Source organism: Castanea sativa, chromosome 1 (assembly GCF_040712315.1).
Source record: "Castanea sativa cultivar Marrone di Chiusa Pesio chromosome 1, ASM4071231v1".
Classification (NCBI taxonomy): domain Eukaryota; kingdom Viridiplantae; phylum Streptophyta; class Magnoliopsida; order Fagales; family Fagaceae; genus Castanea; species Castanea sativa.
Genome location: NC_134013.1, coordinates 18306324 through 18330020, shown reverse-complemented (window position 1 = coordinate 18330020; position 23697 = coordinate 18306324). Strand labels below are relative to the sequence as shown.

At 33.9% G+C, this 23697-nt stretch overlaps 1 protein-coding gene across 1 annotated transcript; it reads right to left on the bottom strand.

The window, feature by feature from the left end:
• Window positions 1–483: 483 nt before the first annotated feature.
• LOC142622639 (uncharacterized) lies at window positions 484–3218 on the bottom strand. Its single transcript, XM_075796156.1, has one exon. The coding sequence runs from the start codon at window positions 3190–3192 to the stop codon at window positions 1165–1167; it is 2028 nt and encodes a 675-aa protein (XP_075652271.1). The 5' UTR covers window positions 3193–3218; the 3' UTR covers window positions 484–1164.
• Between the last annotated feature and the right edge of the window lie 20479 nt (window positions 3219–23697).

Sequence of the window (23697 nt, the reverse complement as noted above, 5' to 3'; positions counted from 1 at the left end):
GTGCGTGGTGGCGCGTGACTCTTCTTCGAGTGACCGAATTTCTGGTTTTTCCTCACGGGAGGCCTAGGAGCACGTATGTGGGGTTGCTTTCGTCAGGCGATGGCTTGATTTGCACAGATTTGAAAGGTGAGTGGCACGGCTTGCTTGAGAGATCAGAGACAGCGAGGCAGCAACGGAGTTTTCGTGGGAGTTGCGTGATGCTGTAGACCCAGATCTGAAAGAAGGCGTGGGCACTGTTGTGGATCTATGTTACATGTGTGGGAATTTTTTTTGCTGCATAGAGATGTTTGTTTAATGCCAAGAACGAAGTTTGCTCTGATACCATGTTAAATATATTATTAGCAACGTAATGTGTTATACCATGTAATGTATGCTAGAGTGGATGCGAAAAAGGGAAGCATAAAATAGGAACACTGAGAACACGAGAGTTACGTGGTTCAGCCTTGTCGGCCTACATCTACGGAGGAATCTCTTAAGGGCTACATCTTTATTGTATAAGAGTGTAGTACAATAATTCGTGTTACAATGAACCCTAACATGAGTATATATAGGCGACTAAATCCTAACCTACTAGTACAAGCAGAATTGAACTTGGGTCTATTACATTGGGCTAAGATGTCTAATATATCTTTAACACTTCTAGAAGATTTGTGCTAGCCCAGGTAGGTTCTGATGCTATCCTTGTTGCTTGGCTTATGCACCTTTGCTCATTAGGTCCTGCACTTGCTGCTGCTTGACTCATGCACCTTAGCTCACCAACTCTGCTATGATGCTCTGCCCTGCCATCTATAGTTTTAACAAGAGGTGAGCACTGAGACGTTTGATGCTCTACTGTTCCTATGCAACCACCAATCCAGTCTATGGTTTTTGAGTACTCATACACAAGAAGTTTTGAATTATCAAAGGAAATAAAACAGAGTAACTTCACAATATATGTTGGAATGTTGAGTTGAACTCGGTATTTTAACTTATGCAAGAAATTATTTTTCAAGCTACTCCTCCAGCTTTTAGTTATTCTAAACCCTCGTCACAGTAACATCATGTGAATGATTAACAACACCATGTGCCTTTCCTGATCCACAACTAGCAATTATGTTATTTTCTATCAATCCTAATAAGATGTCTCATTTTTTGTGAAATAAGGCCTTGGAATGAGGTAAGCTTCTATGTGGATGTGGAATCTAATCCATGCTTTCTCTTACGATGAAATCTGACAACGAATAGTGAAGCTAACAAACCCAATAGAGCTGCTGCCACCGTACATATTATTAAAACAAGACACTGGGATGGATGTTTGCTTGATTTTATGGGCTCTACCTCTGAGTCACATTTTGTAATGTTCAGAGTTGGCTTACTCGCACAAAGTGCGATATTGTTGAAGAAGCTGCTAGAATATGCATCATTTTCGAATTGTATCGGGATCCTCCCATTCAAAAGATTGGAAGAGAGATTGAGCAAAGTGAGCTTCAGGAGGCCAAGTTGTGGTGGGATTCGGCCAGAAATTTGGTTTTCTGACAAGTCCAACTCAGTAAGACCGGCCAAATTACCCAATTCCGGAGGAATAGATCCAGAGATTTTATTTCGGCGAAGGTTTAGAGTATTTAACGTTTTCCATGACATAATATCTGGTGGAAGGGAGCCTGAGAGTTGATTTTGATCAAGAAAAAGAATTGTTAAATAAGGAAGAGATGTTAATTCTTGAGGAATTGTGCCAGAAAAGAGGTTATTACTAGCCTCAAATACCACCAAATTCCTCCAGGAAGACACTCCAACTGGAATCGTACCAGAAAAAAAGTTGTTATTTATTTCCAATCTTGAGAGATTCGTTGCCACTCTTTGAGGAAGCTCGCCTGTAAATGAATTGTCACTAAAAATCAAGACGCTCAAATTCAACGATGTCCATAGGCCACTAGGAATATCCCCAGAAAGCCTATTATCGTAAACAGTCACAATTTTCAAACCATTGCAATTGCCAAGCGACTTAGGCAATTCTCCAGTGAGGTTGTTGTTAAAAGCTACCACACCCACCAACATTTGGTTATCACACAAGTGTTCTGGTAACTTGCCTTCAAGCTTATTGTCTGCAACCTGGAACTCTACAAGCCTAGAATACCGCCCAAAGTCCGGAGGTAGAGTCCCTGATAAATTGTTGCTAAACACTTTAAGGACCACCAGACTTGGAAGACGGCCAATACTGTCTGGGATTTTTCCAGATAATTGATTGAAAAACAAACTCAGACTTGTCATGTTTCTGAGTTTGCCAAAATCATCAGGTATGCTTCCGGTCAATTTATTATCGGAGAGGTCAATAACATCAATGTTTAATGCTTCAACCACCCGAGGAATCTCTCCAGACAATTGGTTTCTGAAAAGATACACAATACTTAAATTCTTTGGCATAAACAAACTGCTCGGAATTTTCCCAGTCAGATTGTTTATTGACAAATCCAAATGCTCCACAGCCTCCATTTCTCCAATCGTGTCTGGGATTTCCCCATTCAAATTAGACGCAGTAATCCATAAAAACTTAAGCTTCTTCAACTCCGTGAAACTCGAAGGCAACTCTGCTGCTGTCATGTTTACATTATAGGCCAACTGCAGTGACTCAAGTTTGGACAAGTTGCCGATTTCTGGCGGGAAAGAACCGTTAAACGCACACTGGAAAAGCTTAAGCGTCCTTAGCTCCGTTAACTGTCCAATAGATGCTGGAATGTTACCATAGAAGTCGTTGGCTCCAAGGTTGAGGTGGCGCAGGCCAGACAAGCGGTGAATATCAACTGGGATTGTGCCGTTGAAGTAATTCTGTGAGAGGTCAAGTTCTTGAAGCTTGGAACAGTTATAGAGCGCTTTAGGAAATTCTTGAGGAATGGAATTGAATGAAAGGTTAATGGCTCTGAGGTTCTCGAGGTCACAGATGAAGGGTGGGACTGTTTGGGTGATGTTCCTGTTTTGAAGTCGTAGTTGGGTGACTGTTCCACTGGTGCAAGTGATCTCTGGCCAGTTACAATGGTGGGAGGAGTTCGAGTGGCTTAGAGATAGTGGATTTTGCCAGTGGCTTAGAGATGGTGGGTTTTGCCAATGTTGCTTTAGTTTTAGGAGGACTGTTTGTTCTTTGTCATTTAGCTGAGACTCAGAGTTCGCAAGTCCGAAAAGGAGGAGAAGGAAGGAGAGGAAGATAGTTGTTATGGTCATTTGGAATTTTGGACGTTAAGTTCGTTATTCTGCTTTCTCAACTCAAAGATGAGCAATTGGCGAGCAATCACTAGGAATTTGCTCACTTTAAGAGGGCGTAAACCAGGGAAATTTACGTTGGGGTCCAAAGTATGAGAAAACTTTTCACCCTTTTGTAAACTAATCACTCCCCATTTTAAAAAAGACAAAATTTAGTCATAAAATTAGTTGTAACTTAAGGCTATAAACTTACTCAATAAAATAAATATTACAATATATTTTGAAAATCTAATCGTTGGATTGCATGTTCTTTACGCTCCTAATACACATTTTAAATTTTGTGTTAATCGGATATTATTTACTATATGATCTATAAGCTTATATTTTGTGCACAATTTTAAATTACAAAAACTTGCAATTTAAAAAATTTATTGATAACATAGCTATTGATCTTTAATTTTCTTGAAATTTTGTAAGCATGGAGGATATAAGAAGAAGTTGTAATCCAATGGTGGATTTGTCAAAATTCATTGCCAATAAAAAGATATTAAGTAATTTTGTAGCCCAAGGCTACACCTAATTTTGTAGCTAAAATTTGTCATTCTAAAAATAATTGGTGATTAATTCTAAACTAAATTCGTAATAATTTTCATTTTGATATAAAAAATCAAAGAATTAGTTATGATATCATCTTATATTTTGTTGTGAACCTTGTTTTAGTAATATTCATGATTAAACATTCTTGTGTCATTGTTGCCATAGAAATTATTAGAATAAGTACAACAAGTATAACCACTCTATAAACAAATCAATTGATTTTCTAGTTCTTGTTAGTCTTTCGCACAATTCAAAAATATTTAATATTAAAAAAAATTGAGATATCAAAACTATATTATGCTAGTAATGGTCAAATTAGTCACGAGTTTTGTATCTAACTGATCATGGTGTTTTTAGAGTTTAAATCCTCACTCCCCTCATTATTGTAAATTGTAACCATCAAATAATAATAATAATAATAATAATAGTGAAATTTCATTTTCATTAGTTTTTTTTTAATTTGTAAATTCTTTAGAATAAAAATTAACTTACTAATAAATAAATATCTTCAACTCTAAAAAGTTTATAGTCACTCAATCAAACCTTGAACTTCTTCTTTTCCTTTTTTTTTTTTTTTTTTGAGAGGAAATCAAACCTTGAGCTAAGCTAAGAATAAGTGGCAATGATTTATTGTAATTGACATTTATAGCAACATAAAAAAAAATTCTAATCAAGAATTTTTTTTTTTGAGAGAGAATTTCTAATCAATAATGATACTAAATTATAAAGTCATCTTGTTAATGACGAAAAATATAAAAAATAAATTTTTAAAAAATAACTCTGTTGGTGGAGTTGAACAGGATGATAGCAATGAAATATTAAAATTTTAATTTTGAATAATCCAACCACCAAAATGTCAAACAAAACATATAGTCATAACATATAATTCATTAAGAGAATTTCTCTAGGCGGAGTTTTTTTTTAATAAAGGGATTTTTTTTTGGGTTTGTTTTTTAGTCTAATATGATTTTTAGGGGTCGGCTTAACCGAATTTTCCAAAATATTTCATAATTCCAGCTCACCCAGTGTGAACGGAATATGGTGGCTAGAAATGACGGTCAGTTTTCTAAGTCTTTGGCAGGAAATTTCTAAGAGCTGGGGGCAGCGCCTGACCTTTTGGGGTCAGTCTTCGGGGCCCGGGAAGTAAACAACGTAAAAGCATTAAAATACACGTGATAAGTTGGTAACGTAGTAGAAAAGATTTGAACTTACAAATTTAAAAGAAAAATGCTAAAAGTACTCTAAGTTTTATGGATAAATGTAATAATGAATATAATTGGTGGATTTCAATCAAGGTTTTGAATTCCATTTTGTAGACTATTTTTTTTAATTTTTATACAAGATAATATTTCTACTCTAACCTAATTTAAGTGTATATACGTGTGATGCTTCATTCTGAAAACTTGAACCTCGGCCTTTATCCCGCACACTCCACAAATATTTATACTTGTAGAGTGACCACCGCATCAAGGGTGCGCGGTGGCCGTAAACCATTTAGAATTGGCTACCAGAATTGAATATTTTGGTACTAGTATGCATTGTTGCACCAATTTGGAATTACACACGTGTTTGACCAAAATTTAAATTGCATTATTGTGATTTAAAATAAAGTGGTAGGTGAAGTGTGAATGTGTGAAGTGAACTGGGCGCCATAAAGCTGTGAGTGTTGTAGAGTGTGAAGTCAAGCAAAGTGAAAATTAGTGTCAGCTAGGTGTCTAGAGGTAAGGGGTAAAGTGTTAGGTGTGTGTTATTGTATTTGAGGATAGTGTGTTTGAATGTAAAGTGCCGTGTGTGCACTGGTGTAATAACAGTTGTGCTAGTAAAGTGCTGTAATTCCAAGAGTTAAGTTTTTTAAATAAAATCTTTTTTTTTAGCCTTTTGTGAGTAATAAGGGAGGACATTTTGAAGCGTTTAAAAAGTGGATAATAAAAAATATATTTTTTCTATTAAATGAATTTCTCCTTCATCCTTCTTCTTTACCAAAAATAAAAATAAACTCTCAAAAAAATTGAAAATAGATATTTTTATGATTTTTTTTTCCGAGAAAGATATTTTCATGATTTAAATGTAGAAAATCATCCTAAAGTACAAGGGTACTTGCACTTTGCATCCAAAACAATAAGTCTTACATTCATCATCCTAATTGTAGAAAACTTTACAAATTTCACACTACATAGCCTAATTGACCGTCAATATTAACATGTACTTGTCACATGATCATAAAATTTTAGTAAAATAACTAAAATTAAAGGCCAAACAAAGAATTCAAATTTTTATGGTCATGTAACAGTTAATTTTGACAGTCAATTTGGCAATGAAATGAAATTTCAAAGCTTTTTACAACCAAGGCGGTGATTGCGAGTTTTCATAGTTTGAATTTTGAGGTGCAAAGTAGGAGAAATTATAAAGTCCTCATGGTGGACAAGTGATGTGGTCCACCATTCCAGTAAAAGACTCTCATTTGTTTAAAATTGTAGAATTTTAAATAAAAACTGAATATTGACTCATCAATTTTAAATAGGTGAGAATTTTTTACTGGAATGATGACAATTGAGATGGTCCATCACGAGGACCATATAATTTATCGCAAAGTAGAAGTTCCTTGTAGTTTAGAGTTTTTTGTTTTTTGTTTTGTTTTGTTTTGTTTTGTAATTAACCCTATTTTCGTTTAATATTTTCCCACTTTCATATTCTCTAGAATTTCTACCGAATGCCTACAATTAAAAAAACAAGCATATCTTCTTTTGGCTCACTTTTCTATTCTTACTACTTTTTTTTTTCTTTTTCTTTTCAATGTTCCCTAATCCCCTATCAACGAATCTTCATTTTTCTATTCTTCTGTATGTCTTTCTCCCACTTTTTTTTCCTCCACTAACACTAACAACGAAAGACAACAAAATGGCCCTTCAAACACGGAGTGAATCGAAACGTAGTGGATCACGTTGAGGCACTAGAAACGGTTGGTATGCTCTATCGTTTAACACATTTCTAGTCAATGTGCAGTGTGTGGCTGGAATATCAAGTCAAATCTCACTTATGCAAAATGAGAACTGGATGACGCAACAGTCCCCACTAGACTCAATTATTAAGTCTTCTCGGTAGTCCTTCCCCCATCTCACACGGTTGATCGTCTTACTCATAGGTGCCACATAGACCACCTCTTACGACGAAAAATTATCTTACAGGATAGTTTTATGAAATCTCTTTCTCACCGCATATAAAACCACACATATTATAATAAAAAAATGTCTCATGAAAATGTCTCATGAAATAATTTTTCTATTGCGAGAGAAGTTATGTTGCAATGGGCATATATAACTCCTTTCTTGTATAGGGATGAGTCTTAATTTTGTGAAATTCATGGGTCTTATAATTATGGAATCCACCATCGTGAGAGAAGTAATGTTACACAATAATTTTCGCAACAATTTTTACAATAATTGAGTTGCAACCTTTTTTTGATTCCTATCTAGTCTCACAATTAACATTACTTTTTAATTTACCATTAATTATTTGTCATTTTGATAGTTTTTATGGAATTTTATGTTGTTACGTGTGTGAGTCGAGATGACATTTTTGACTTGCCCCACTTAACTTGCTCCTCCTCATTTCATCTCGCGCGGGTTTTCCTGGCCCCGCAAAGGTGGTGGGGCAGGAATGGGTCGAGATTTTAGCCTCGTACCAAGGGGCGGGGATGAGTTTAGACTTTTTAGACCAATCCCGTCCCACCCCACGTTGATAATGGTTAAATTGTAAATTTTTCATACCCTAAAACCATAATATTTAAATAAACATATCATCAGCTTATTTTATTTTACCCAACGTAACTCTCAGTCTCTTTTTTCTCTTAGCAAAGTTGGAAATAAAGTACCAATTTTAACTTTTTCTTTTGCCTTTATTAGAAACAAATTTATATACTATTGAATTATTGATTTTGAATCATGAGAATTTTGTTTTTGTTGTGATATTGTCTTGTTAAATACTTGGATAATATTATTCAGTTTTTGCTAAAAATTAGTTTGATTAATGAGATAAATTTATTTTATAATTTCAATATATTTTTATTAATGAATTAGGTTTTATTAAAAAAAATTTGTAATAGTTGGGGGCAAATTAACAATAAGCAGAGACTTTACATGTGGGGTGGGTCACTAGGTGTTTGTGGAATCCACCATCGTGTTTGTAAAGGTCCATTTTCAAGAAGTTGGAAAAAAAAAGGTTATCAAATCAAAATAAAGCAATGGGAGACAACAGTTCAAACTGAACAATCCAGCTTGCTTGAAAAATATTCCAAAGAGAAATTATGAAGCTTGACTTTGACTTGATTTTCCAGACGGACTATGTTAGATTGGATCTTTTATATGTTTGTTAGTTTTGTTCTCGATAACCTACGTCATGGCATGTAGAAACTTAAATTATGCTTTCAGGAGTCAGGAGAGATGAGCCAATTAGATGTATAAAGCAGGGCTATGTACTTCTATCAGACGTGAATTACGCGCATTTCTGTATCACTGCACTTATTATTCAACCAGCTTAGGTTTAGTGAAGTTGGCTGGATCAAAAGACTATGGAGAGCAACTCCTCGTCTTTGTCTTCGTCTTTGTCAATATCTCCAATCTCTACACCTCACATATAATGTAATGCTAATCTGTGTGGGGTGAGGTTTGGGTCAGTGTCCAGTCGTACTGGACTCGTTGAGATTTTAACGTGTCCACTTTTGAACACATCACCATCTTAACGGTTCCAGTGCACTACATACACTGGACCTAAGCCTCACCCATCCGTGTAATCCATGGAGATGTACTCTCCTGTGTGATGCATGATAACATATTTTAAAACAATGTAAAGTCAGATTAAAACATTCTATAGTAATACCATATCTTCCGTATAAAGGTTAGAACTTGGTGTGATGACATCTGTTTTCCAACCTCTCCAAAATTAAGAATAGAACTGCCACTACTAACCACCTATTCCAGATTTCAAAATCGAGTATGAACTTGTTTTATCATATATTTGATATCAAAATTTATGCAGTGAATAGTATGAAAGAATAACCATTAATCCACCCGCCATTTATCAAACATCATTACAAATTCAATCATTTCATCCATACATTTCAACAACAACCGAATTTAAGTTGTAAGTTGTAACTAGTGTGAAAACAAATAGAGGCATCAAAGGTGAGTTTCTTATCAAATATCACGATAGATTTACATCAAGTATTAGTATTAAGACAATATATCTTTGTACTAGTGATGGAAAAGTTGACCAGAACTATTCAAGATCAAGTCTCTTGTGCATGCCTTTTGCAAACGATATAGTTTTAGTGAATGAAACTAGACAAGTAGTTAATATCAAGTTAGAAATTTGAAAAGATGCTTTAGAATCTAAACGCTCTAGATTAAATAGGACCTAAACAAATATACTTTAGAATCTAAGGACAAAAACAAAGATGAAGGGTTTGTAAGATTTTATTGTTAAGATGTACCAAAAAGCGAGATCTTTTAATATATTGGATCAATAATTCACAAAGATTGAGAGATTGAAGAAGATGTGAATCATAGGATAAGAGTGGGGTTGATGAATCGGAGAAGTGCACAATAGACTACATATTAAGTTAAACAAAAAAATTTATAAGCCTGCTATGAGACAATTATACATTATGATTATGGTAGTGAATGTTAAGCTGTTAAGAGGCACCATGTTCATGAAATGAGTGTAACTGAATTGAGAATACTAATATGGATAAGTGAAAATACAAGGAAAAATAGTCTTCGAAAAGAGAATGTTCACTTAAAAAAAGGATGGTCCATATTGATGAAAAAATGAAGGAGTCACTCAAGATGGTTTTCTCAAGTGCAAAATGTAGATGAGTGATTAATGCACTAGTGAGGAAGAATTAGTTGATTCAAGTCAAAGGAACGAAAAAATATAGAGAAATACCTAAAATAACATGTCAATTTAGCAAGTAATAGGGAGTATGACTTCGAATAGGATAGAATAATATAAAAGAATACTAACTTTGATTAGTCTATTGAGGATCCATAGCTAACCCAACATTTTTAGGACTAAGGTTTTGTGGTTATTGTATCAAGTCCTGAATTGATTATGAATATGATAAGAAGTTGATTACAGGAGTTACATTCACTTCAAACTGAAATCCCTACCCAGAGTATTGTATTTTTGTTCCTAATTTCAATAAGAAAGTGGGATATGAAATCATACAAATTGACTTTCATTCCATTGGACTCTGTGAAAGAACTGCCCAAGGAAATTTTGATAATGTCTCAGATCATTAGAGGACCAAAGAATCAACTTAATCTAAGTTATAAGCACCTAATCTAAAAAGTATCAGGTTGTTTATAACCAAACAGAAGCAATACACAAAAACAGCATAAAAAAATTCAGAGAAATGTGCATACCTGAAAATGGAGGCAGACATTTGATAATGATGTTCGAACATGAAATTATGATGACTTTGACTTGACTTGACCTGACCTTGTGTCACTATCTTGACTAGATCTTGTGTAAAGTTCGATTGGATCTTTTTGTCACCTTCATCCTCAATAACCCATCTCATGCCAGGTAGAATCTTAAATTATGCTTCAGGTGAGCTGAAAAAACCCAGCAAAAATATCCTTTAGTTGAACATTAGAGGGCTTGGCTTATATCCAGTTGGCAAATGCACCAGACATGCATCCATCTCTGCAAGTGTGATGCGTCCAGCGCCAACTTGCATCTAGTGCACAAATTCACATAACAACTATCAGTATAGTCTCATATCTTCATACATCATACCCCACTATCAATGAGGATGGGTCGTGTTTCTCACAGCCATAAGATGGCAGACTGCATTTCCTTCTCCACCCTCACCACGCCAAGAGAGGAGGGGAAAAAAAAAAATTTAAGGATGGCATTAAATGGTACAGATTGTGAAGCAGATACAGGCTTATGAAACTCCAAATGCATTTCCTACATTAAGTCTTGAATAAATTTTGAAAATGACAGTATGCACATTCACATCAAACTAAAGTCCCAGCCTGAGCCAAGATTCAGAGCAGTTTTTTTGTTTTTTTTTTTGTTCATTCTCTTCAATAAGAACATGATTTGAAATTATATGAATTCCCCTTCATTCTATTGTGCTAAGTGAAGGAACTGCACAAGAATCCTATTTCAATCCGTTCTCAAAATCCAAGATTCAAGCCTCAACCATTTTATTTCGCACTGTGGGTGGGGGTGGTTAGGTTGTGGGATCTATAAACTTTAGTAAAATCACATGAAGTTCCACATCTGGGTCACACGGATCTGTAGAGAATTGAAAAATGACTAGAAATGTTTCTGAATGAAAAAATTAAAAAACTTAGTCAAAAAGAAAATAAAAGGAGAAACTAATATTGGAAGAAACAAAAATCTAATCTCCTAAAGTTCACATAGGAATTAAGACCACAAATAAAAATAAAGAAGGGGGGGAGAACCTCATGAACAAAATTTGCGTGCAATTTATGAGTTTAAACATGCAAGGCACCAGCAAAAGTAGACCAAAGGATAATAAACTTAAAAAAGAAAAAGAAAAAAGAGAGACACATAATAGAAGCCAGTTCTAATAAGGGACAATCTCTTTCCCCTTGTTTGATAGAATTATACACTTATATAAAATAAAATAATAAATAAGTAAACTCCTTATAATATTCTGCTAAAGATAAAGGAAATCTTCTGAACTATGGTTATTGTGGCAGGCAAAAAGCAAAACAACGAATTGGGGTGCCAATGAATGGGTTTACTATTTGCTATCACAATTAATTTCTTTAGAGATGGGATGTCAAGTCTACCTTTAAATACCCACTACAAGATAATGAAGGCAAGAGTCAAAGCATGAAAAAGAAGTGCCATCAGTCTCATTAATATTCAACTCGGAAATTAGTTTAAAACAAGTAAAACGCTTGTCCTCGGGTTTGGTCCGAGAATGGTACTACAAAACAGATAAACTATCTCTCTTTCTCTCTTTTTTCTTCTTTTTCCTTTCTCCACCTATCTAGATGTTCTTTTTGGCTTTATATAATTAACTTGAATGCATCTGGATTCTACACTTGGAGGGTTGGGATCACATTCCTTAGATCATTGTCCCATCAAGAACATACCAGTAAGTTTTACACTAAAATCTTAGCTGTGCCGCCACTGTTCATGGTCACTTCCCTATTAATGCGGCCAGAGAAGTGGTTGTACTGTATTTAATGCGGAGGGGATGGCTTCTATGCCCTTCCTTCTTCGTCCTTCTCACGTTTCGTGTCAAGTCAATTTTCCCCTTTGGTGGTTAGTTCCATGCCCTTTATACCATTGGTGCTCGTCCTTCCGAGGTCAGGAGTATGTTCTCGGAATCCTCATCAAATGAGTCATCTCGACCTCTCTTCAAGTCGTGGGAGCTCTGCCCAAGATCATTTTATAGATTTTAACTCCTTAAAAATGACCTTGGCCGCTTGTTTAATTACTTTGGATTCTCATCCCCCACAGTTACATTAACGGCATTTGTGCTTTTATTTTATTTCCTTTTTTCCTATAGCAAACAAGATAATGAAGAAAATCCGCTTTGCTTTGTCATTTCCTTCTGGCATATTCATGAAAGGAGTCCAAGTAAAATCATCTATTTTCTTCTGGGTTTTATTTTTGAATTTTGAACCAAATTTCTTTTTAAATTTGACTTACCGTTGTTGAGAATCATGAGGATTTTTTTTATTAATTATTTTCCTTATTGATGTACTCCTTGAAAGCCCATTTAAAAGGCTCTAGTAAACATAGAAGACAGAATATTGAGTATTGAAATTTCATATTGGAATTTTTCCAGTTGCTGGGTATTGATTCTTAGCAACTTAGGTTCTGTTTCTAAGTTTTTAGCTTGGTGCTGAATCATAAGGGCCTATCCTTTTTTTTTTGTTCAATTTTCTTCCTTATATTCAATTCTATCTCCCAGTCCTATCCCCTCCTGATCTGGACTTGCTCCAACTAACATGAAGCCCTGATGGCTCATGCAGTAAAGAGTTCAAGGAAAAACAAAATCAAATATCATAAGACTGAAGAATTGTGGTTTAATTTCAATATAAGGCCTTCTTGGAACCTTTCATAGGCTACTTTAGTTATTATTGACTCTTATTAGTATTAAATTCCTTTAGGTTAGAAACTTCTTAGTTCAGTTTTAATTAAATTTTACTGAATTAAGGCAATCTTGTAAATTCAAAATCTTTTGTCCGTGAATGTACAAAAGGCCCATGAGATTTTGTTTTGGGTCATTTTTCTATTTGATTTAGCAGTTCTTAAGTACTTTTTTCTTTCTTATTAGTAGTCCTAATTTTTCTAGAAATAACTTATTTAGAGTCCTAGTCCTTCTAGGAAAGAATTTGGCAATAACCTATATAAAGGCTTAATTGAACTCAATAGCATATATAGCAAGATTGATTTTAATAAAATTCATCAACTTACTTAATAAAATACAAAGGGTATTAAATGCACATCGAATTCTTGAATTTAACTCAAACCTGTTGTGTTAACTTAGAGGTTCTGTTTTACCTGATTTGGGAGGAGGAGGGTGGGGGGGAGAGGGGAGAAGAAAAGGCAAAAGCCCTTTATATAGGGCTAAACATGCCCCCTGTAATAATTAAGGGAAAAGGCCTTGCATGTGATTGTCTTCTCCTGCCCAAGTGTATTGCTTGGGAAAACCAAGGTGTGATTGCCTTGTGTTTATCTTTCTTTATTTCTTAACACCAAACTGCCCTCAAATGTATTCAAAATCCAATCTTTTTATTACCTGAACATACCTAAACCCTTAAGCATCAACACTTATTCAAGAACCTTTTAAGATCTGATAAAAAAGTCTAATTTAGCATTGAACTACTAAAGATCCTACATCACTTGAACATATCTTAATATATGTAAGTATCAACACTTGGTCAACCTTCATTAGTAGAATTAAAGAACAAGCTTCTTAGATAGTGAATCAGAAATCATATGATTATTGTTGGGAGAATCATTGGGAGAAGTAAATCAAACATCTGTTATAATTGTTAAACTTCCCAAATTCCTCAAGGGAGATGTGTAAAAGGACTCTTCTTTTTGTTTTGATATCCCAGTTACATGCTAGGTTGCAATCAAAGCAAAATGAAAACCAAGTATTTAATAAGGGATTCACCTATGATGGCAATTACCACAAAGTAATATGTTTATTGTCCCAAACATAGCAAGAGATAGGACCGTTACATATGCTTGACTTCCTAGCTTACCACTCGAAGGTTGCAGAAAATTACTTTAAAGCCCATATCAATATATGCCTTGCTTGGTTTGATTAAACAAGGATGGTTAGTGTATGCTGATGTAGCTTCTCAAGGCAAGTAGGACCTTAACCAACCGATATATTCTTTTGATATACCTTACACCTTGAATTTTAGAATTTGGGAATAGTTACAATACATCCTGAAGGTGACATTTACAACGTAGCAGAACAAATATAGGGAAGAATGTGCAGCATTCATGAATCATATCTAAAAATTCACCTATGAGTGGTGTGGGGAACATGTAATCACTAGGCATATGGTGCAAGTGATGATATTTCTTCTTCAATACAACGTACAAGAATTATGCAAATTGCTGCATCTGCTTCTTCTTTCCCCATAGGTTGCTATGGTATAACTTTCACTGTATCACATAAGGTTTCTGCTTGCTGGTGGCTAGAGAACATAACCAAAAGGTAGGGGAGCCAAGACCCAGATAATTATCCCTTTCAGCAAGTAACCTTCTTATGTTGTCCCCATGCAAAGATCATGGAATCAAGCTAAAAGGCTCTTTCAACCTAGCAAGTTATTTCTACACTCACTAGCTTTTTAGTCATATATACCTATAGAAATTATTTTGGCTTCCATAAACTAATTCTGCATCCAGCCTGATATTAAAAGTCCGTTTGGATAGAACTTATTGCTGAAAACTGAAAACACTGTACAAAAATAATTTTTTAATGTGTAAAAATTACTGTTCATCCGAAAAAGTACTGTTCATTGGCCTAAAATCACTGTTCATGGTCAATGAACAGTGACACATGCGCGTGGAAAAAAAAAAAAAAAAGGCCAGACGTGGACGCAACTGTGCTATCCAAACGCCCTCTAAATGTCAACAAATTGCCCTACAGTGTACAGACCACTCGTCAAGAAGACAGAACCATATCCACATAAGTAAAGCACCAGATTTTTTTTCTTATTGGTTGTCCTACATGTCCTAGTGTCTTTCATGCTTACTCCTCTTAATTCCAATTCAATCCTAAGAACATTGGAACCTCATAGTTTCTAAAATGTCAAAGTGACCATGGTAACAGCAACATGACATCATGAAAGCAAAGCACAGTTTCTTAGGAATCTCATGAGATCAAATGCCTCAAAGACTAAGTAGCAAATCATCCTGCAGAACACAATGCACAAACTAATAATATTTAGCATCCTAAACCACTTTAACTGAACACATTTGGTTGGCTGATGAATAGGATGTTAATACAAAAACTCAAGCATATAATGCCATATTCCCGATCCTCAAATTTCTTTATTTCCACAGTATGCATTACAGCAACAAAAAATCTTTGTTCACAAAAATATCATAGACTCGAGAGCAGCAAATAACACACATAAGGAGATGGCGAGAAAAGTCTCAAAACACCCAATGCCATAAATAATAAAAAACCAAAAAAAGAAGAAAAGAAATATGTAGCAGTTTGAGACGAAGTAGCCGCTGCAGATTCATTCAACAGAAGCAAACTCACATCGAGTTTAGCCTTGTGAGCGTAAACCACCAATCCAATCCAACATCGTGATCGTAATTCGATCTTCGCGAATTGGACTTTTCCAGAGGCTGGGGAAAAGTAAATGTAATTAAGTTTTACCCAAAAAGTGGGCTCAGACGGTTAACTACGGGCTCGTCCCCGCCGATGATGATCGCCACCGTAAACATTTTCGGCATTTCGCTGGTTGTTGTGTTAAAGAAAAAGCAAGAACTCATACTTCTCCGTAACTCTATCAAAATAAATTACTAATAAATAAATAATATTGCGTGTTGGTATTGGAATTTGGAAAGCGTATTATTTTTTGCTTTAATGTAGCGTTTGGTATGGAGGATCCATATTACTCCTGGCATCACATTCTTAGGAATCACATTCTTAGAAATATAACTATTTTTATATTTGGTTTTATTGAGAGATTCTTAAGAATGTGAGATGATAATGTTTGGTGTATTCTCAGGAATCTTAAATGAATTATTTGTTTTTCCCATTTTGTCCTTAGATTTGAATGTGAAGAACCAAACCCATTAAAAAAAATTCTTCCTTTAAATAAAAAAAAAAAAAATATATATATATAAACTATTAATTAGACCTTTAAAAAAATATCTTACTCTAAATAGATAGATAAAAAAACATTATATAAACTATCAATTAGCAACACATTCATTAAAACTGTGATTTAACATTTCAAAATGACAAGAATAATACAAAAATAACTATTAGCAGAGTTATTTATCATGTTTATGTTGTTTTGGCAGGAAAAGATAAAGATAAGAGAGAAGATATTGATAATTTGTTTTATAGTTTATCTTAATTGCTTAAATGATAAGGAAAAATGGTTAAAATTGTCAATTTATAAAAAATACAATTTCTTTTAAGTTTGGGAATCTGGATTCCCACCTGTTTTAATGTGGCGTTTGGTACGGGATAATATTTTAGAATTCCTAGGAATGTTTAAAGATTCTCATGTTTGGTTGCAAATTATACTTGGGAATCAAATGCCAGGGGAATTTGGATTCCCCCCTTAAACCTCTCTCAGTAGGAATGTGGATTCCCTTTATGTGGCGTTTGGTACGGGGAATCCACATTACTTCTGGCATCCAGATTCCTAGGAATGTAGCTATTCCTATGTTTGGTTTCATTGAGAGATTTTCAAGAATGTGAGATGATAATGTTTGGTGTATTCCCAAGAATCTTAAATGAATTATTTGTTTTTCCCATTTTGTCCTTAGATTTGAATGTGAAGCAACACATTCATTAAAACTGTGATCTAACATTTCAAAATGACAAGAATAATACAAAAATAACTATTAACAGAGTTATTTATCTTGTTTATGTTGTTTTGGCGGAAAAAGATAAAGATAAGAGAGAAAATATTGATAATTTGTTTTATAGTTTATCTTAATTGCTTAAATGATAAGAAAAAAAGGGTTAAAATTGTCAATTTATAAAAAATACAATTTCTTTTAAGCTTGGGAATCTGGATTCCCACCTGTTTTAAAGGGAATCCACATTCCTACTGAGAGGGGTTTAAGGATTCCCCTGGCATCTGATTTCCTAGCGTAATTTGCAACCAAACATGGAAATTTTTAAACATTCCTAGGAATCTTAAAACATTACCCTGTACCAAACGCCACCTTAAAACAGGTGGGAATCCAGATTCCCAAACTTAAAAGAAATTGTATTTCTTATAAATTGACAATTTTAACCATTTTTCCTTATCATTTAAGCAATTAAGATAAATTATAAACAAATTATCAATATCTTCTCTCTTGTCTTTATCTTTTCTCGCCAAAATAACATAAATAGGATAAACAACTCTGTTAATATATTTTTTAACAAAGTTCTATTTATATTTTATGTGTGGAAAAAAAAGTTTGAAGGAGACTCTCCATTATTGCCAGGTATTCAGTTTTACTTTTTTTTTTTTTTTGAGAAATCACTTTTACTGTTGTGTGTGTTGTTCAACAAAACTTTAATGAATTTATTTTCATGAGAATTTGTTAATGTATCTATCCGTATCTCAGATCTTAGTTTTGTTTAGTTTCTAGAAATATAGATCCAATTAGTAGCTTCATGTAGTCCTTTTTTTTTTTTTTTTTGGATTTATAGCTTTGTTTCTAGATTCATATGCTACAGTACATGTCAATAATTTGTATCCTCTCTAGTGCTTTTGATTTTTATTTTACAATGATACAGAATGCATAAATTTTTAACAACCCATGGTATTTGTATGCAATGATGGTGCCAAAAAATTAAAAATGAAGCTATTGTATGGCTTATATCAATGCTTTGCGACTTGTCTTAGGAAGTCAAGATAGTGACTTTGAAAAAAATGTCCCAAAATCAATTGCCAAGGAAATCATCCAAGAATGAAGGGAAGTCATGCTTTCAATTCCTTTTGCCCCTCTATTTCTTTTTCTGTGAATAAACAATAGGGGAAAAAAACCTAATTAAAACTTATAATATAAAACCCACAGCATATACCAAACTCTGATGCTTCAACACATATGTATATATCATAAGATGCGATCCTAAAAAGTTTGAAGTTAATTAATTTTTCATTTTGTGTCATACAATTGTTTAGACATTAAAAAAAAAAAAAAAAGTAAGCTACGATCTGATTATAATAAGCTATCAATTAAGCAAAGACATCAATTTTTTATTTTGAAAATTTCAATAGTTAAGAATAAAAGATTTAAACCTTGTACTTTTTTGTAGAAAACATCATAATGTACTAATTAATCTACAAGGATTAACAATTTTTTTTTTTTTACAAACTTATGTAAGTTGGAAGAGCATCTATGTTAGGACTGTGACTGATGTGTACTGTGTACATATCATCATTTTCCATACGCATATATATATATATATATATATATATATATATATATATATATATATATAATTAAATTTGAAACAAAGAGGTACCATTAATTAATTCAAATTAGGTGACACCCTTGTTTACCTGTCGATCGAGCAAATTACAATATCATTGGTTAAAAACATCAATTTCACATTAATTCTAAATTTTTTTTTTATCTATTTATTTAGCACTCATAATATTTTTTAAAGGACTAATTAATAGTTTATATATATTTTTCATTATTAATTTAAAGGAAGTTTTTTTTTTTTTAAAGGACTTGGTAGTTCACATTCAAATCTAAGGACAAAATGGGAAAAACAAATAATTCATCTAAGATTCCTGAGAATATACCAAACATTATCATCTTACATTCCTGGGAATCTCCCGATGAAACCAAACATAGGAATAACTACATTCCTAGGAACCTAGATGTCAGAAGTAATGTGGATTCCCCAGTACCAAACGCCACCTAAAGGGAATCCACATTCTTACTGAGAGGGGTTTAAGGATTCCCCTGGCATCTGATTCCCTAGTGTAATTTGCAACCAAATATGAGAATCTTTAAACATTCCTGGGAATCCTAAAACATTACCCCGTACCAAACGCCACCTAAAAGAAATCTCCTTTTAAATTTGTTTGTTTGTTTTGTTTTTTTTTTTTACCGCAAAATTAGCAAACTAAAATTTTATATATTTTCTTATCAAAGAAAAAAAATATACTTGCTTAAAAGTTAAAAGGTAAATTGGCTATTTTTGCCTTAATTTTTGAACTATATAGTCAAATGGCTCATTTTTAAACTATATAGCATAATACCATTGTTTTGATATTTGATATTGCTAATGTCGAGTTATGCTTGAGGTAAAATATGCATTTCTATGTCTAGTTCTTCACAAAATGTAAAAAAATAAAATAAAAAATTAAGTGGTAAAATACATATAAAACTTGACATTGCTAAGTGGTATTTTGCTACATATTTTGAAAATGGGCCTGCTTGGCTACACAATTAAAAAATTAAGGCTAAATAGTCATGTTTCCTTGAAAGAAAGTGAAGTGCTAACGAAGAATTCTACTAATAATTTCACATTGTACCGAAAAATGGTAAGAATAGTATGTGTAAGTTCCGTGATCTATACCCCCTTTAGATGACATATTAGCATGTTGGTTCCTTCTCGAGAATATGGGGTGCATGATACTTAATCTTCCTCAAAGTTGTTTAGACTCAAAGCCAGCACAAGCCTAGGAGTATGTGGTGCCTCTTAAAAAAAGGCAAAGGATTCATCACCTAGTTATAGGTCCAGGAACCCAAAAAAATGACTCCATAAAGGTCTTCTTACTAGACAAGTTTCGGACTTAGGGTACAAGATAAGAAGAGGTTAGTGTGGGCGCAAGTGCTCGGAACGAGTGGCTTCCTCGTGGGAAATACGCCTTAGCCTAAAGTGGACTAGACGGAGGGTGAAAATGGAATTACCACTTGGTTTAGGTCCAACAACCAAATTGGGCCTTTTGGGCCACTTATATACATATATAGGTCTACATACTAGATTATGGGTCTGGAGTTTAGGTATAACTTATATGCTTGTTTGAAAACATGCATGTGCATACTCAAATATGCGTATGCGTTCTTGACACAGAAACTGTAAAAATCACATTTTTATGTATTAAATCAAACAAAGGTGTTAACAAGTAAGCATGTTAGAAACCCTAAGTACTAAACAAAGAAGCAAATAAAACTAAACTATAGTCATATTAACAAATAAAAAAGAAATCATAATCATTAAACAAAACAAATATTAATATTCAAGCTAACATCACATAAATAACATGTTAATATAACATAAGAATAAAATAAAGACACAAGATAAATAGAACAGATTATAATCAACCCAAGACCAAATTAATATATGTCAAAAGAATCAAAAACAACAAATAAAACAAATATGACAATTAGGAAAACTATATCGAGAACTCATGTGAATCATATAAAACAAATGAGAAGTTCATGGGAAGAATACTCACCTTGCTTAGGATCACGAGTTTGAGGTTTTTAATCGACCTCTTAGCGCCTACAACACAAAGATTAGATTGAGAGAACAAGAGAATTAAAGAACACAATAGAACTTAGTTAAATCACAACTCAAGAACAAAATTATAATTGAAAAGGTTTTGAAAACAATTAGAAAACTAGTTTCTACCTTGGAACTAACTAAAGAGAGATTTTAAATCTGTAAAAAAAACATGCTAAGGTATTGTGTATGAGTTTAGAAAAGATGTACTAGCGTTTTAGAGAAGATAGAGGCAAAAAATAAACTCTCTAGATAGGGTTTGGATTGGAGACATTAGAGTTTTTGGGCATTTTTAGAGGCCTTTGGATGTTCTGAAGGATCTAGGGGCCGGCACCCATCAAAGAATGATGTTTTAGGGGCCCAAAAATCAAGTTTTAAAGACTTGGGAATGAGCCTGCATATGTAGCTTTTGTGCATGCGAACACATGCTTTCCATAAACCCCCTAAATTTGACTGCATAGTTGGCCCAATTTCAAATGGTCATAACTCACTCAATCTAAATTCAAATCATGTAGAATTTATATTCAAATTGATGCCAAGGATTTATACTTTCCAATGAAACAAATATCACTCAAAAATTCGTTGTGGATCAAAAGTTATGGTCAAAACATTAAGCAAATGTCATTTTTTAGCATCGTTTTCAAAGCGATTTAAGCACTTTTAAGTTATAATTACTTCCAAACTATTGTGAACTCTTTAATTACCCTTGGTTGACATATGTCAAGATCATCATTGGGGCTAGGGATCAAAGGTTATTAACAGGTACAAAATGTGGTGTCTGCAATTGTCCTTCTTTTAATTGTGCTTGCATTGCAAGTATAATTAAAAGCTTGAAGAGACAAAATATTTTGTAAGTTAATAAACTTTGAGACCACAAACACACGCTACACATAGACAACAAACATGTAAGCAAATGAAAACATGGGGTGTGCTTAAAAATGTGATTAGTGCACTTCCAACAAGAAGTGTGAAAAAACCCCATGAGACATAAAAGAAAATCTAGGATGTTTTTGAGTATTAAGGACTCTACTGTTGAGTTTTAAGGACCTTGACTTGATCATGACACACATACATGTAAGCGATCATGCAAATAAGAAATGTACCATATAAGACATAAAAGAAATTATCTGAGATATTTTCGAGTTTTAAGGACTCTACATTTGAGTTTTAAGAAACTCTACCTAAAGTTGGGGGGGGGGGGGCACTCAATCGAGCATTTATGTCCACACATAAGAGGCCACTTAAAATGAGCATTTACATCCAAACAAAAACAGTCACACATGACTCACACAAAAACACAATCACACAAGATTCATATAAAGAAACTCACAAGACTCATGCAAACATTAAAGACGCATGCAAGGATGCAAACACAATCACACAAACTCACATAAGTAAAAGAACACACAATCACACTGTGGGCACAAGGGATTCTTGGAGTCACCACCTAGTTTTTGCAATGGTCTGGGAACCATGTATATAACGTCCTTTCAAAAAAGGACCATCAATCTTACTACTAGAGATATGGATTCGGAGTTTAGGTACACTCTTGGGAAGGAGTTAGACACCTAAGATCACTCAACCCTTAGGTTGGCCTCCCATCATTGTGTCTTACACCTTAACCTTATTAAAAAAAATTTCCATACTTGTATTCTAAACTCACACACACACACTAGCATGTATCTAAACATACAATCATGGCATCATTATCCCTAAACACATATCATATTAATCCATAAAGCAAAAAGAGAGCTAAACCCAAACATATACAAACCCTAGCATGTGAAACCCTATCATACAAGCATATGCACCTCTAACATCAAAATAAGACCAAAAAAAAAATGCATGAACATTTCCAATGCATGACTTACCCTCTACTTACCTTGCAGCAACTCAGCACCTATGACATTAATGCATGGACATGTGAATAAATGACATGACATTAAAACTAAGAAACCCTAATCTAAACATGTGATAGCAAACAAGTATGTGAATGAGGCAAACAAAAACTTATGGAGCCTGAAACATTTGAAAAAGAGGCTAAACAAAACAAACATGTGAAGGCAGAAAAAAAAAATTAAAAATTAAGATTTTTGGGCAGCGGCTCACACATGCAAGAACAGGCATGTGTACGCATAATCAAGCCTGTGTGTGCAAGCAAGATTTTGCGTACGCAAGTCCTTGCCTAGAAAACCTAAAAACGCAGAAACATAGTAGAGACAAAAACCCTAATTCTAACTGCCAAACATGCTTAGAATATACAAGAAAACATAAACCTACCCTAAACAATTAGGTTATAACACAAACAAAGCAAGAAAAACAAATTAAACAGTAAAAGAAAGACTAAAAAGAAAAAAGCAAAGTTGAAGCTTGATACCGAAAAATGGAGTTTCCAATATTTGATTTTGACTGTTCCCCTCAGTCAAATCTATCACAAATCATTAAACAAGCGATTAACAATGTTAAACTAAAAGGATTGGGGCCATAAAATGTCCTAATCAAATAAAATTGACTTGAGGGTGTTTTGTGAAAAAATCCCTTTTGGTTTACTATTTTTTAGTGAATCTTAGATTTTGTCTGTTGGATTTCTATGTGTTTTGAAAATGTACCATGTAAGGCTTTATATAGTAGAAAAAATGGGGTTTGGAATGGCTCCCAAACGATGTGGGATTCATTCTAAACCTCAGTCATTATTGCAGAAAACTTGTTTTTTTCATGTTTCTAAAACCCTAGCTACGTACACAGGATTGTGCCTGCGTACGCCTGCTTTGGCCCATGTACGTGGGCTGAGGGTCACCTTGGTCTTTTATTTCCAAAAATATATTTTTTCTCATTTAAAATTTATGTTTTCCATTTTAACACTTCTCAAGTCAATTTGATATCTGATTAGGCTCTAAACTGGCCTTGGGCCTTAGAGTTTGAGCATCATTGGGGAAAGGGGGCTTGAGTCATAAAAGGTACAAAATGCAATGTCTACACACACAAGAGCGAAGCAAATAAACACATAAGACTCACATTAACATCAAAGAAACATGTGGTCACAAAATGCACTACAAGCAATCACACAAAAATTATGTGAACAAAGAAAGATGCATGCAAAAGTTTAGTAATACAAAACATGATCACACATGAGATTTGCACAAAACGCCATGGACAAACACAATAACAATGGAGGTCACATAAACATAATGAAGCAT